Source organism: Lepisosteus platostomus, chromosome 17 (assembly GCF_059453375.1).
Source record: "Lepisosteus platostomus isolate fLepPlt1 chromosome 17, fLepPlt1.hap1, whole genome shotgun sequence".
Lineage (NCBI taxonomy): Eukaryota > Metazoa > Chordata > Actinopteri > Semionotiformes > Lepisosteidae > Lepisosteus > Lepisosteus platostomus.
The window spans coordinates 11,286,473-11,301,694 of NC_142627.1; the positions used below are offsets into that span (position 1 = coordinate 11,286,473).

The 15,222-nt window shown below is 42.2% G+C and overlaps 1 protein-coding gene across 1 annotated transcript in view; it reads right to left on the minus strand.

Moving 5' to 3' along the window:
- Window positions 1-656: 656 nt before the first annotated feature.
- Window positions 657-15,222, minus strand: part of jag1b (jagged canonical Notch ligand 1b) — a 30,692-nt gene continuing 16,126 nt past the window's right edge. Inside the window, exons 8-26 of the mRNA XM_088610198.1 lie at window positions 14,358-14,471; window positions 14,138-14,251; window positions 13,247-13,360; window positions 12,798-12,844; window positions 12,262-12,435; window positions 11,834-11,984; window positions 10,916-11,080; window positions 9,924-10,037; window positions 9,547-9,660; window positions 9,342-9,455; window positions 8,905-9,021; window positions 8,302-8,329; window positions 7,765-7,850; window positions 6,479-6,592; window positions 6,182-6,291; window positions 5,847-6,086; window positions 5,196-5,327; window positions 4,884-5,028; window positions 657-4,273 (exon numbers count right to left, since the gene is read on the minus strand). Coding sequence (XP_088466324.1) covers window positions 3,816-4,273; window positions 4,884-5,028; window positions 5,196-5,327; window positions 5,847-6,086; window positions 6,182-6,291; window positions 6,479-6,592; window positions 7,765-7,850; window positions 8,302-8,329; window positions 8,905-9,021; window positions 9,342-9,455; window positions 9,547-9,660; window positions 9,924-10,037; window positions 10,916-11,080; window positions 11,834-11,984; window positions 12,262-12,435; window positions 12,798-12,844; window positions 13,247-13,360; window positions 14,138-14,251; window positions 14,358-14,471 — 2,651 coding nt within the window. The 3' untranslated portion in view covers window positions 657-3,815. The remainder of the gene's footprint in view (window positions 4,274-4,883; window positions 5,029-5,195; window positions 5,328-5,846; window positions 6,087-6,181; window positions 6,292-6,478; window positions 6,593-7,764; window positions 7,851-8,301; window positions 8,330-8,904; window positions 9,022-9,341; window positions 9,456-9,546; window positions 9,661-9,923; window positions 10,038-10,915; window positions 11,081-11,833; window positions 11,985-12,261; window positions 12,436-12,797; window positions 12,845-13,246; window positions 13,361-14,137; window positions 14,252-14,357; window positions 14,472-15,222) is intronic.

Sequence of the window (15,222 nt, forward strand, 5' to 3'; positions counted from 1 at the left end):
CCTTGAGTCATTAGTCCAGACTACTCCTCCACACTGCTGTGGATTTCAGTAATGGCTGTCTCAGTCCCACCCACTACATCATTTACTCATCCACTTGTGCACTGTATGTAAGGCATCACATGTATGGATATTTAGTGTTGGCTAATGGCACAGTCCAAAAGTCAACCTCTGAACCTCTGGACTAGATCTGAACATGTGTCTCAAGTTGGTGAACCATTCAGGAACCCTTTACTTTCATATTTTTAAGATTCTTCTAAGCAATGGAAAGTTTCTATGATTAACTCATTAATTCACAGCTCATAGATCAGAAAATGTTGCACTAGAGCACTTAAATATAGTTTTGAGCCACTGAGTTAATACCATTGTAAATACTAGAGGTAATGTCACTAAATATTACAAGATTGTGTACAAATTTTGAAACACTGACACTGTTTGTCTATAAAGGCAACATAAAGTTCCCATGCCAGTTGTGCTACAGTATGTGTAGCTCTTTTAAATGTTCTTGCACGTTTGCATAGATTTGAGCTCCAAAAAAGACCACAGATTGAACAAAGTTTCCACTGTTATGAAATTCACGTGGCCTGTCAGCTGTTTGTCTACTGCATATATTAATCGTGACCTTCCCCATAAATAAATCCACTGAAAACAAAGCTTAATTCTCTTTTCGTACAAAATATTTAATAAATATTACTTTCAAAAAAATTCACTGCCAGGAACAACACCTCAAAAAAATCATTCTCAAGTTCTTAACACTAATGTCAATGTACACAAAATATCTCCAGGATCTGAAGGGTTAACGAATGAGATTAACATGACTGAAGAGCCTCTTAAGAAAAGGAAAGAAATGCACAGCAAAAGCACCGATTCCTCAGTTAGGCAAGGCCATTTGTGTGATTGCAGTTCTAAAATGTTCCCATTGGATGTTCTACTGTTCAAGTATTCACTGTCTAGCTTATTACATTTTGCTAATAAAAGCAGAAAGTAATTACAAAAAATAGATGTACATATGGTTCATTATATAATGAGGAAAAACAGGATTTTACAAGGATGTACTTTTTTCCTTTCCAAACACCTTGCACTTTTGTGTTTTTAACATGCAACAGATCAGCTACACTATTTTGTTCCCTTAAAATGTTTTCTTTATGGCAAACTGTGTCTGTCACTACCTTTTTCTAAAACCCAAAGCAGCAAAACTATATTCATTCTCCTTTTTTCTCACATGCCTTAGGTACTTTACAAAAAGATGTCCTGGCAAAATTGATACTATATAAATCGTTTCAAACATCTGACGTACAAAACCCTTTTTTTTTTCCGGGCAAAAAAATGCCCATCCTATTGTTAAAAAATAAACTATTCTTTCTAGAACACTTCAAATTTTGGCATTTAGGCAACATGAAACAAATTTTCATCAAAAATAAAGAAGCTGTAAGCTTACAAAGCTATCAAAACCTTCAAATCTAAACAATACATATAAATAAAAAGGAATGATATTTTAAGGCTCTTGATTATTAAGTTAATAAATCAAATATACACAGTGATTAATTAAAAAAATATTTACATCTATACAACGTTCTAAATTGACACTTTAAATTCTTCATATTTGCAGCAACTGCTGACATTTCGAACCCCCTCCCACCCCCACCCCACCCCCCAACAAAAAATATAATAAAAAATAAATAAACTTTTTTGATGGTTGCTGTGGTATGGAGCTGCAAAGGCACTTTCAAATACAGAACTAGTTGTACACCAACCATAAAAAGCCCACGTCAATATGGAAAATGCTAAATGCTATTTATTTTCTGGTAAAAGCAACAGGACTACGTGTGGACTGTGTTGAATACAGTACTGGAGAAGGACTTTTCTACTGTCGATCACGGTTTAAACCGTTTCAGTTCTGTATCCGTCCCCATTTCAGTTAAGCCACTGCCTTTGCTGGGAACTGTCTCTAGTTGCTTACAGGAGGCATAGTTCCCCAAGTTGATTACCGAGTTTTCCAGTATGCTCCACGGGAGCAATCCAGTCCAAACCAGCAAGAGTTTTACACAAAGCCGACAGGCAGTCTGAAGCTGCGACAGCTTTACTCAAATGACTGTAACTCAGTAAGAAACCAAATGTTTTGTGCTTTTGTTTTCACCTTTTCCTTTTTTTCTCGCTCAGGTTTAGCTTTCCTAGGAGTTAAGAAGCAGATACGTATCCTCATGTCTTCTAGGCGTAGTGTGTGCGTGCCTCTGTGCAGAGGAGACAGGAGACTCCGGGCCAGAGAGGGGGAGTTACGCAGGGCAGCTGAGGAGTGTTTAAAACTAGGGAACTAGGCGGGGAGGGGGAACAGGAAACTCACAATAGGCCAATTCTGGTGGGAGCAGGAAAGCCCAGGGCAGCAGTAAGAACAAACGTAAAACAAAGAACATCCATTTTTATACCTCCATAGCACAAGCGTAAGAAATGGAATGCAAGGTCTTGAGGCCTATGCATTAAACCATATGTATGGCTGGGGAGGGGGGGTTGATGGGGATTAACACAATATTTCTCCATATTTTTTAAAACAGAAGGCAGGACAGAAGGGCTGGGAGGGGTGAGACTGTACGTCAGAATTATCCTGCGAGGTAGAGAATTGAAGCAAGAGTGTACATGCACTTTAGAATCAATATGAGGGTTAAACAGGAAATGCACATTTTAAGGGTTTATCAACAGGCATGTGCTATAAACCACACAATGCCGACATTTTTAAGCAGATGTAATGTGACAGAGCCAACAGGAAACTGACCATATTTACTAAATATCATAGTAAATATTGATACTTAATTAAAGCCAGAGCCTTTAATGCCAGTACAGAGCTGGAAGAAGCTAAGCATGAAGGGGGTTGCATGTTTATGTAGATTCTTCTAGTATAATCCTCATCAAAACAGTAGAGAATCAATATAGAGAACTAACCATGGTCTGGGAAGAGATGCAAGTCCATGGAATTTAAGCTCAAGAATTAGAGAGCACTAGTAAGACCTCATTTGGAGCAGTGTGTTCCTTTTTGGTCACTATACCACAAAACTGATATTATAACCTCAGACAGAATTCAGAGAACATGAACAATTGCTGGACTCAGAAGACAATCTCCTGTGAGTTTAAAGAAATGTAGCTCTTTTAACTTGCCAGTATATTAAGATTAAGAGATTTGACCTAAAAGTATAAAATCCTATGGCGCATGGACTGTCCAAAAGTCCACCAAAAGGACTATTTCACTCTCACCAGCAAAACCAGTACATGGGGCTGCCAGTGGAAACCAAAAAGGGAATCCATTTAAGACTGAGAATATTTCTTTCCACAAAGAGTTGTTGGGATCTAAGGGCTTCCCAGTCAGGTGGCTGAGGCCTAGTCTCCGGGCTCTTCTAAGAAAACAGGTAGGTTTTAAACCTAAAACAAATTTAGGTTTACGTAGCTGCAAAACTACCGTATGGAACGTCCTGTCATCTGCGACACTTCTAATGTTCAATCGCTTTGCAAAACGTTTTTAAGCCAAGGGATGGGCCGATCAGCTCCCGAATGCTCTTGACTGTACCCCCACTCACACATACACCTGCAGCTCGATTTTCGAAAAGGGCACTAGGAACTAGTTTTGCATAGATGTGAAATGCAGCACTTGGGATTCCAGCCAACCACAGCAACTATCATTGCCAGTGTAAGCCAGCTTGTCAAAACTTAAATTAACACAGGGATTCTATGTAAATAATAACCTTAGACTCAAATATGACACAACAGTTTAAGAACTACAAACTGAGCATCACCTACAGTGAGTGTTGATGCATCGGCAGCAGTGCCATCTGCTATACAATGTACTCCATTCGGTTTAAGCTCTGAGCAGTTTCTAAGTCTCTGTTGTCCTGTTTGTTTGTCCAGTTAGGGTTTTTTGTGGGAGTGGTGTGAGGAGATCTGTCTTCTCTGTCGACCAGTGTGTACGCTGGCTGCTTGGCAAACCTGGCCTTCTGCAGGTGTTTGTCAGTATCGTCTTCCTCCATCTCCGAGTTGTGCGTCCTAATTTTGGCAATTATCGAATTCTTGCTTTCGTAATCTTTGATGGGGATGGTGCCGGCGGCGTGCTTCTCTATGGGGTTTTTGATCTGGTTGAGCTGCTCGCGCACGTTGTTGGTGGTGTTGTCCTCCTGGGCAGTGTGAGTGTGGCTGCTCTGCTTCCTCCGGCGTCGCACGCACCAAAGGAAGGCCGTGACCAGAGCCAGGATCCACAGGACGATGAAGATGGAGCTCAGCAAGGGCACCAGGTAATCTGGAGCAAGGGAGTGGGGGGAAGCAAACCGCAAACTAAATAAAAATGGCTCCTATCTAACTCATATTGGGATATGTTCACACACATCGTCTGCCTTCGTCTATCTGCTGGATGAAAACCTCATCAAGATTCCTCCAACCTGCCTCGGGATATGTACAGCACAGTAAAAGCAGAAATTCAGAGCGCCACAGGCATGAGTGTCATCCGTGCATGACCCTAATTAATCTCCAACTGCTCTAAGGAGATTTGTGCTTGAATAAAAGAGAAGGCTTACATTTACAGCTGTTGCAGACTGCAGCAGAAATAGCGTAATGTACAGATTTTGTTTGCATTCCTAACATCAAAAAAGGCCAAGTTTCCGCAGTCAAGGTTTAGCATAATCACTTATTTCCCATACACAACCTGCTACCTTTCAACCAAGTAAATGCTTTTCCATAATGTAGTGTCTGAGTCAACTGCAAGCTCCATCCTGGTGCACAAGGGAGTATTAAATACTAGGGCATCTTTTGAAAGACTTTTAAAATTTTTATTACATCCAAGCACAATGCTCATTATCTTATATCTTCAAAATCCATTTCAATTAAGCTCTATAAAAAAACACCTTTCTTACCTTGTTTGTTGTCCTTATCTTGTATGCGCACCTCTCCTATCGCATTTATTATGGTGTTGTTCCCCTCACGCTTGCTGTCCAGGTCAGTTATTCTATTAGTTATCTCTTTAATTGGACTCTTGTCTTTTCGTAGGTCATCTGTGGACTGTAAGAAAAAAATACATTTGAGCTCATTTGCCCGTCTGAAACCTTTTCCAGTTTTTTCCAGGTTTTGCAAAGGCAAAGAACTGCAGACATCTGCAATGTAAAGGGTGTACTTTTGTATGAATTCCAAGCAGGTAATCACTATAGTAAAAATAAATGTACACTTACTACGCTGACATGTATCTCATTATTGGCAGAAAGTGAAGGTTCGCAGGTCATGTAGACGGAGAACTCAGATGAAAGATTCTTCATAACGTACAATTTCCTCAGCTCAACACAGATGCGTTCTGTAGTCAGTCCCTAAAACAGGAAGAATGTGAGATTAACCAGAACAATCCCAATGATAAAAGATGTTCCCGTCTAGTTCAGCGGGTTTTGCTCAAATTTATTTTAACCATCTTTGATCCACGTCACAAACTCAGTAAAACTTTTACATTTACCTTACAGAATCACAGTTCTGCAGTTTTAAAATTACAGCTTCAGTTAAAAGTTTTTTCAGGTATCATTGAGCATCAGATATTTACATTATTTACCTAGAAAACAACCTTTATTCCTATTACACAAACATTTTTAATATTTGTTGAGTAAAGCTAGAGTCCTTATAATCATCTGCCTTTTCTATGTGAACAAAATTCATCAAAGATGCTCCGCAGTGAGAGTAAGCAAACCATATTTAATGATCGAATAAATTACATCTCCTAACCGCACACAACTATTTTGATTGAGCTCCTCAGTGTCAAAAAATTAACCGGGAAAAATCCCTATAAACCCTACTGGGTCAGGAGCCCACAAAATCCCATCTTTGCCCACATGACTTACTGGTTCCATTTTCTCCTTGTTAAAGGTGAAAATGATGTTGATGCAGCTGTTATCCAGGAACTGTGAGCTGGAATGACATTTGGGTTTAGCTGGTTCTTGTCCGGAAGGCCAGCATTGCCCCTGTTCAGCACAAGGTGGCACAAAGCAGTGATCAGCTTTTACGGGGACACAGGTCTGGCCAGCGGAGCACTCAGTGCGGCCTTTAGCATGAACTCTGCAGGGCTTGGGGCCACACCACATCTGCAAAAAATAGATCAGCGAGCATTAAACACCCGCCGGATTATCTCATCATTTCAGAAGAGTTTTATGTTCATCCAGGAAAACAAAATCGGTACCTTTGTGCAGGAGACTCTTCCATTTTGACACCGGCAAGTGTTGCAGTCTTCAACCCACTTGGTCCCATCATACATAACCCGACCACTGGCAATACAGGGCCTTCTGATTACTGTAAGGTAAAAAGGTTGTTTCTGAATCCTTGGTGTGTAGCAAGCAAAGTGTCTTCTGAGGGTGGAATAACTATTTGCTAGCAAATCTGTTTCTATTAAAGCAAATCTCCAAGTTTACCTAGTCGAGAACTCTAATAAACACTACGACTTTTAAGAAGTAAGATGCATGATACAATGACAGCTTACCTTCTTGACATCTGGGTCCAGAGCGATCAGGCGGACAGAGGCACTGATAACCATTGATCTCATCCACACATGTGGCTCCAAAAGCACATGGGGAAGATTGGCATTCATTGATATCTGTCGACACACAATGTACAGAAACAGATTGATTTCCAGTGACAAGGCTTCTTGTACACAGTAATGCAGAAGCTCTTCCTTGCAATGTTGTTCTGAGCTGTTAGCCCAAAACAAGTCCAACTTGTATTGTTTCCCACTGAAATAAGATACAGGATACAGTGGACCCTCCAGTAACAATCTGATTAAAAATGCTGACAGCACTTAGCGTTTCACATTACTTCTTACCAGGGGCGAATTCTAACCAAATATTCAACACCATGCAAAATATTTTCTTTTACAAAAATGTAATTGAAAGGCAAAGCTGTACAGATAATCTTCCCCCATCTAGGGCTGTCATAGCTCAGGGTGAATTGGAAACTTTTACCACTCAAACAGCGTATTTTTATCTAGAATGTTTAAGAGGTTGAAATTTGACCTATTTTAGAGCATGTTGGAAAATGCAGGGCAATTAACAGCTATGCGGAAAGAAAAAAATAAATTTGACGTTTTCCAATCTCGTGGGAATTTCGGAATAGTTTGTCAGATTCCACGAGCAATGTCACAACAGTTCAAGGAGCATACTGTCCATACAGCTTCATGGAAATAATGTCCATAAGACAAAATCTCTCTCACGGTTAAGGATTCATCTCAAACTTTAACTGTGGAATAATTGCACAACCAATTTGGAGTGTTTTGGCACACTTCACTACTTTTATAAACCACTTTCTCAATATGCTATTTTCAGGATGCTTTCTGAAATAGAGGTAAGTACAAGTCCCACGGTTTTAAAACAAGTTTCCATGTTCTGGATGACTGTCAACAAGAAGCACAAGACTGGAACAGTGGTATGCTGTAGACCGGGTTATCTAGAACACGTAAGGCCTATCTCATAACTCTTGGTACCATTTGCAGACAGAGGCAACCTTTGTAATATACTACTGGGGATCAGGGGTGCAGATCAGGGGCATTTATAAGAGCTTACATGAGATTGCTGTTATGTAAGTGCTTTGTTCTCAGGATCACTCATCAGGTAAAAAAAACAAATTTCAATTTATAAGTACATTTATAATGTAAATTAAACTTTCAAGACACCTGCACCCTACAGTGATGCTAGTTTAGGTCACTGCAAACGCGCTGGTATTTTAAATGAGCAATTAAAAGGATGGGACTGTGGTCTAAACTTTGATACTTACTGATCCTACAGTCTGGACCTGCAAAACCCGGGGCACATTCACATCGGTACCAATTGTCACCGTCCACACATGTTCCGCTGTTGTAACTGAAAGAGACATCGGAAGAGAGAGGTGAATCTCGAAGGGTCAGGCACAGTTCCAGCTCAGGCAGTTTATATGGAAGACAACTATTTGCACTGGACTTCAAAGTCCAAGCTTTCTTACAGCAGTGTCTTGAACAGACAAGCTTAGATGATGATGGAGTCCTCAGACAGGGTGAGCTATCTTTTAAGAATTCAAAGCTATGACAACAATTTGCACATCATAATACAAATGCTGAATTTGAATGACTTGTTCTCTCACCACAAGCACTTTTTTTTACAAATGTGAGTCTACCATGCAATACTTTCATATAACCAATGTGTGTGTGCGTGTTTAGTAGCCCTTTAATATTGCTGAAAAACAGATTTTGTGTACTTAATGTTAGCTAAGAACTATTAGCTGAGAGACTTGTTTACCAGAGTTAATTTCTTAAAAGTATGTTTTGGAATTACTTACCAGGGGTGTGGACTGCAGTCATTGGTGTCTGCAAAAGAGAAAGTTATTATTTAACACATGTAAAGCAATCAGAAACAAAGACAAGTTGCGACTTGCATGCACAGGGTGACTCCAATGGGGTGAACCACTGGCACTTTTAATGATGCCAAAGTTGTAGTTCCTGATTATTCCACATTATTAACTGTTTGCAAAATGCGGTGTTTGCCCTCTTAAAAAAATTGCTTCCAGGTTCTCCTTCATAAAATTTTCAGAATACATTTTTAAACACATGTACACAGGAAGAAATCCTTGTAAAGCAAGTAACAGGAAGACATGAGTGGAAGCAGACATGTCGCCGTTAGGCCAAGAATGCGCAGAAAGCAAGATAACATCTGTCTCCACTTATCTAATTTGCAACTTTCTCATGGCCAGGTCCAGACTGTATCACACAGAGTGCCTCGAAGACATGGGCTCACTTGATGGCTAAATCCTCAGGAAAACCAGTTCAGCTTCTGATTCTAATTTGCTAACTCAGAGGGTGACAGGATGAGCTAGCCTTTCTCTCTCTCTCTCTCTAGAAGGAAGGCCAACCAGCTCTGAGGCAGCCCCGAAGAACACACTTACTCTGTGTGCATGTACTCCCTTCCCAGCCTTCTTTGCAGACACAGGTGAACGAATCCCCGCTCACCACACAAGTGCCCCCATTCTCGCAGGGGTTGGGCAGGCAGCTACTGTTTTTGGCTGCAATGAGGGAAAAATCTCATTAGGGGTCAGGATACTAGATTAACACCAGCAGAAGAAAAAAAAAACACCGCACATTCCTATTTGGCTGAATGACACCAAAACGACTTATCTGAACAGACTAGATAAAAGATTAATGATTTTTTCTGCGGAAGCAGCAGCTGGTTATTGCAAGGAGAATCCAATTCATGTACTTTTAATAACAGGGTTAGGGTTATATAATGCGATACAACCAATACAAGTTTCAGCCATCAACCCAGCCCCTAAAAAACAGTTTTTCCCACCTGCAGGCAGTATACCTATATACCTATATAGTGTACCTATATTGCAGGTAGCTCCTTCCCATCCCAGTGAGCACATGCATTTGAAGGTGTCTCCTTCGTCGTAACACGTTCCTCCGTTGTTGCACGTCGCCTCGTCGCACTGGCTCTCGCCTGGAAGAAATGACCTGCGGTCAGCCCCGTCTCCTCGCGCCCGCGCCGGCGGACAAGACGACAGAGGCCGCGGAGGAGGACGGGTGCTTACGGGAGTGGCAGGTTTTTCCTTTCCACCCATTCTTGCACTCGCAGTAGAAATCGTTCACCAAGTCCCGACAGGTCCCTCCATTGTGGCAAGGGTTTGTCCTGCAGTCGTTAATGTCTACAAGCGAAACGTGGAGGGGGAGGGGGGGAGGAACAAATATGTGAAGGTGCTTTGAATTATTTCCAGGAAAACACAAAAAAAAAGGTGGAGGTTTGTGGCATGTTGCTAAGGTCATTGCCGACTGCCGTGGAGCGTTTCAATCGAAACGGCGTCCTTTTCAGAAGCAAAGGACACGTAGTATCCTCCTAAGGACTTTAAAACCCACGGTGAAAGATTTATGTACATCTGGATTACATATTTCAAATGGGATAAAAACTCACTGGTCTCACAGTGGACGCCTTCCCAGCCATCGCTGCAGATGCACTGATAGATGCTCACTTTATCGATGCATGTCCCTCCGTTTCTGCAGGGGTTGCTCTCACAGTCGTTGATATCTGCAAGAGATGGGGATGTGTTTAGATGCCTGCCTTAGACTGACAAGAGAGCCACTGCGGTAGATGAGTGCAGTTCTTTGGCCCCAATAGGTATCCGAGTTTAAATTTGTGTCTTGTACATGATCTAAAAGAAGTAAAGGAAGAAAAAAACACCTCCTCAACTCCGTAAAAGCAGAAGTAAAGCTCACTAGAAAATCTACATCCCATTAATTCATTACACAATCTCAACAATAAACTGTAGTATGTGTCATTTTCTGTACAAAACTCTTGTATGGGTTTCATGGATAAGCAAAACTGTAATTCCTGTGTTCAACCTGTCATTTTCAGTACTGCCTTTAACGGTGACTGATAATCAACTCTCACCACCACCTCCTCCTCCTTCAACCCCACAAAAGTCAAATGCACTTCAGATCGTCACCAAAACCACAGAAAAAACTGCAAGTGGAAAGGCAGACTTCTTGGCGCAGTCAGAACCCATTAGCCAACTTTCACACTGACAGGCTTGGGAAGTTATTAATCTCAAGGCTGACACAAGCTCCCCTGCGTGAAAAACAAGCTGCACCGGCTCATCCCAGATTTACCAGCTGCTCACCAGGTCTCTTCAGCGAAGAAATCAAACCCTGCGTGTTGTGTACTAAACTGGGTGGTGTTCCAGTCAGGGACTGAGAGATTAGAAAAAGATTAAATCGAGGCCAAGGCAATACCAAAGTGCCCTACTCAAGGTAAGATTTCCATAACCCACAGCACACTTGAAGGTTCTGAAGCTGAAGGGCGCCAGATATCACCATGTGTGAAGCCCAACCTGCACATCCATGCCACTGCCTTGTGGGGTGTGGAAAAAACAGAATTAAGGCAGACAAATGAAGGGTCTTTCTTACTCTCATGGCAGTAGGTTCCTGTGAAGCCTTCCTTGCACTCGCAGGTAAATTTGCCTCCAGCTTGACTCTTGCATCTCCCATGGGGCCCACAAACATTGGAGGAGATGTAGCGCACACCTTCAGGGGTGCTGTTTGAGGCGACCGCAACCGTGCAGCTATCAATCACTACCAATCACAATCCGGAAAAGAAAAACACAGCGTTAGGTGGCAAGTCCACGAAGTTTAAAACATACACATCCATATCCGTACTGAGAAATGTCTTCACTAGGTTCAGTAAAATATAAAAAAATCAATTTGCTTGGCAAATCTAGATAGAACAAGGGTCCATAAGAAATTATTTAATTCTAGAAATTGCTGTTTAATCCCAAAATGAACTGCAGTTCTCTTTTCATAAATAATAATAATAAATAAGATTTTATTTACGATCGTTTTTCAAGCACTGAAAACTTTTGTAAGTATTAACCATCAACCTCAGCCAAGTTCTGAGCAGTGCAGTCGTTATCTAGCTCTGTGGTTGGTCTGACCTCTAGTCTGTCGCTCACACAACACAGAAAGGGAAGCCCACCAAGCCATTATAAGGAAGAACACACACAGAGCTGTTAAGCATTCGCAAGATTTTGAGGATTTTGACGAAACAAAAAAAAAATCTTTTGGTACTGAAGGTATTGCTCAAGAGGGGGCTGACAGAGACTGGCACTGCAGCTTAAAAAGTGAAATCGTAGATGAACCCTTTCTCTAGTAACAAGCCCCGTGAGGGATGTTATAAATTAGTGTAACAGCGAGACAGTCCATTACTCAGATTCACACAATGGCACGCACTGGAATGGGCAGGACCTCCTGTTCAGATATTATCTTACAGTAAATTTTAAAAAAAGTTAAAGTTTAGGACTTTGCAGAACCACAGAGAAGTATAGATACCTTCACAGGGTGTCGTACGACAGTGGTCTTTTAAATGCGAACAGTTCTTTCCCTCATAGTCTTCAGGGCATTTACAGAAGTAGTCAGTGGCGAGGTTGTAGCACTGCGCTCCATTCTGACACGGGTTTGGTTCACAGTAATCAATATCCAGCTAGGAAAAACAAAAAAGGGTGTTAAAGTTTGCAAACATTATACACTGCTATTACAAACACAGAACTGGAGCATTATGCTTTTTAACCAGGAACAATTAGAGAGGAGTAAACAGCCATCCCCCCCAAAAATACTGTTGTTTTGCAGTCATCATGCAAGGAACAGAGCATAAATTCGTTGTTTTTTTTCCTGGGCAGCATTTCAGCATAATAACAGAAATGCAAACCTCTCTAGTAGCGTTCAGCGATATCTAGGGCACGAATGCCCCCACTGCCTACCTGACAGAGGTTGCCTGAGTAACCGGCAAGACACAGGCACTGGAATCCATTCACTTCATCCTGGCAGCGGCCGCCATTCAGGCAGGGACTGCTTGCGCATTCATTGATGTCCCTCTCACAGTGCTCGCCTGCATAGCCGGCTGGACAGACACAACGATAACCATTAACCAAATCCTGAAAGAGAAAACAAAAATGGGGTGGGGAGGGGGGGGAGGGGGAGGTTAAGGATTATAAAGAACAAAAATAACAGTTCCAAAATAATTAAGAAAGATTTTCCTGGCAAGGCCTCGGGACACGAATGTTTATGGTAATTTAATCTACCGCAGCAAAGCTACGCTCGCCCCCCACTCACGCGTGCGCGCACCCACATACATATCCCGGCCTCCTTTCCATACTTTCAGGGAACGCCACTACGACTTCATTATGTTCAGAGTGTTTCCAAAGGTAACAAGAGATGCTGTTTCCATGCCTTAACGGTTTCTATTTTTAGACAGGCAGCAAATGGACCAGGCCAAGAAAACAAAAACAGCACCTACCTTGCAGGTGCCTCCGTTCTGACACTGCCCCTTGCAGTCGTTCACGTCTGCAACCAGAAACAATTCATTTCAGCGGGAAGCAGGCAATACATTTTTCAGCGATGTACACAAGGATTTGAAGGGACTCCCGAGGTCCAGCGAGATAAACTTTTAGACAGATTTCCTGCTTGCTTTCTTTTCAGATAAGCTTATTATAAAGGGTGGGAAACTTGAGCAATTCTTGCGACACTGGTTACTGAAACTTCACATGATTGTTTCGGCCACGTTATCAGAGCCTAGCTGCACAGCGGACTAATGATTCTGATAAAATTGTATATTTTCATTCTAGACTGACCACTCCCTTTCGGAAAACATCAACTCGTCGGCTCAGCGCTTTAGTTAGACATTAACCTGTGCCACAGCAATAGCAGCGACGGCACCGTGTATCCCCAAGAGCTGGGAAGACTTACTGATGTCACAGTTTTGTCCAGTCCACCCTGGGATACACTCGCAGAAGTATCCACCAATCAGGTTGCGACAGCTGTTGGCATTTACACAAGGCTGGCCGTCACATTCATTGGCATCTTAAACAAAAAACAGGAAAATGGGGATGCTTCAGATCGAGAGAAAATGAGAAAAAATGTTTCAATTAAAGCTAAAACTTTAGCCTTATTCTTTTCTACCCAAGGTTCTTTGACGATAACAAGCTGGAAATGCTGAGGGGGAGGAAGAATTAAGCAATAAAAGCCGTGGTTCTGGGATTGAGTGGAAGGTGGGCGGGGGTGCACATCTTAAATTTGAACTCAGCTGGTTTCTCGAGTGAGAAGCAGTTTATGTTAATATTAAAACAAACAAAAACATTTTAGTCCAGAGGGATGGGGAAGGGAGGGGGGTGGATGGGGATTACCGGATTAAAGTGTGAAAGGAATCAGTCAAGCTTCTCCAACAAGCTCTGTGACTCGGGTGCCCTATCCGCGGTCATTCAGATTAAAAAGGCAACTGCAAGAATGCGGACAACTCATTCCTCATGAGATCGGAGATTTGGGAGTCCAGCTGTACACTCCTTGTTCTGGAGGAGTGAATGCGAAGGGGTCCTATCTTTCCCACAGGATCCCCAAGCGGAATATGTTCCTTAAATTCCACAGCAACACGTGTTTGTTTGTACGGCCTGAGCCGACTGGCTGTGCGTGATGTTTCCGAACAGTTCCGCTGTGGCACTCCATTTGTTAGTAATTACGCTACATCGTAGTAAAAAGTTTAAACAAATGAAATCGTATAGGTATTTATGTCATGGGCAAAACCACAAAGGGTAAACAGAGACCATTTTAAAAATAAACCGGAAAAAAAAACGAAGAGCTTACCAATCAAGCATGTTTTTCCTGTCCACTGTGGTGGGCAACTGCACTTAAATCCATTAACCAGGTCTTGGCAGGTACCACCATGATTGCACGGATTAGTGGCACAGTCATCGACATCTGAAGGGGGGAGGGGGAAAGGTTTAAAACTCTGCCAAAGCTTAAAAAAAATACAAGCAGTTGAACGTGAAGGCTGCATGTTTTTATTATCAAACAAAAGCCTTACTAGTCATGCAGGATGGTCCACTCCATCCAGGAGCACACTGGCACTCGAACCCAGAGCTCGTCTCGACACAACTTCCTCCGTTGAAGCAGGGATCGGACAGGCAAGCACGCTCCGCTAAAAGAGAGCAAAAAGAAAAGGCTCGCTTTGAGGCCCTGGCCTGTCTTTTTCTCCCCCACTTCCAACGCCACGCTCAGCTCAGAGCACAAGGCTACAACCGCAGCCTGTTCAGATCAGCCTCCGGCCCCACCTCCCGTTACCAGGGAAGAGCCAAGCGCTTATCCCATCGCCTTCTCATCAGCCGTCCGCAAGTTCACACAGGCAGGAAATTGTCTTTCATGCTAAGATGACCTTGCCAATGCGCCATGACTTACTTTACACTTGCCTGAGGGTTGGGAGGATTCGTCTTTGAGAAGGGGTAAAAACAAAATCTCATTACTCTCCTCGGCTACAATGGGAGCTCTTAACAAAAAGCAATTCATTTATTAATAATTTAGGTAACTGGAAGTTTTTGTATGAGGGCAAGGATTGCGGGGCAGGTGTCCCTGCTAGTGTGAAAGATATGACCCCTGGAGAAACTTTAAACCCACAAGCAACCCTGCGCAGTGGTTCACTGACAAAGGGCCTTAATACTCCCGAGAGTATTACTCCTCAAAGCTCCCAGTGCAGTAAGGGCAGCTCCACTCTGATTTCAGGCTTGAGTGTCTCTCCAGCAATAAAACCGTCAGCGCCACAGGATTTTTGTTTTCATAAGAATACAATCATTGCAGTCCAAAAAATTGTATGCCTCAATATGGGCAAATTCCGAGTCTTAACAGCACATTCATTACATGAAATTGGCATGTTGATATAAATGAACAACAATAAC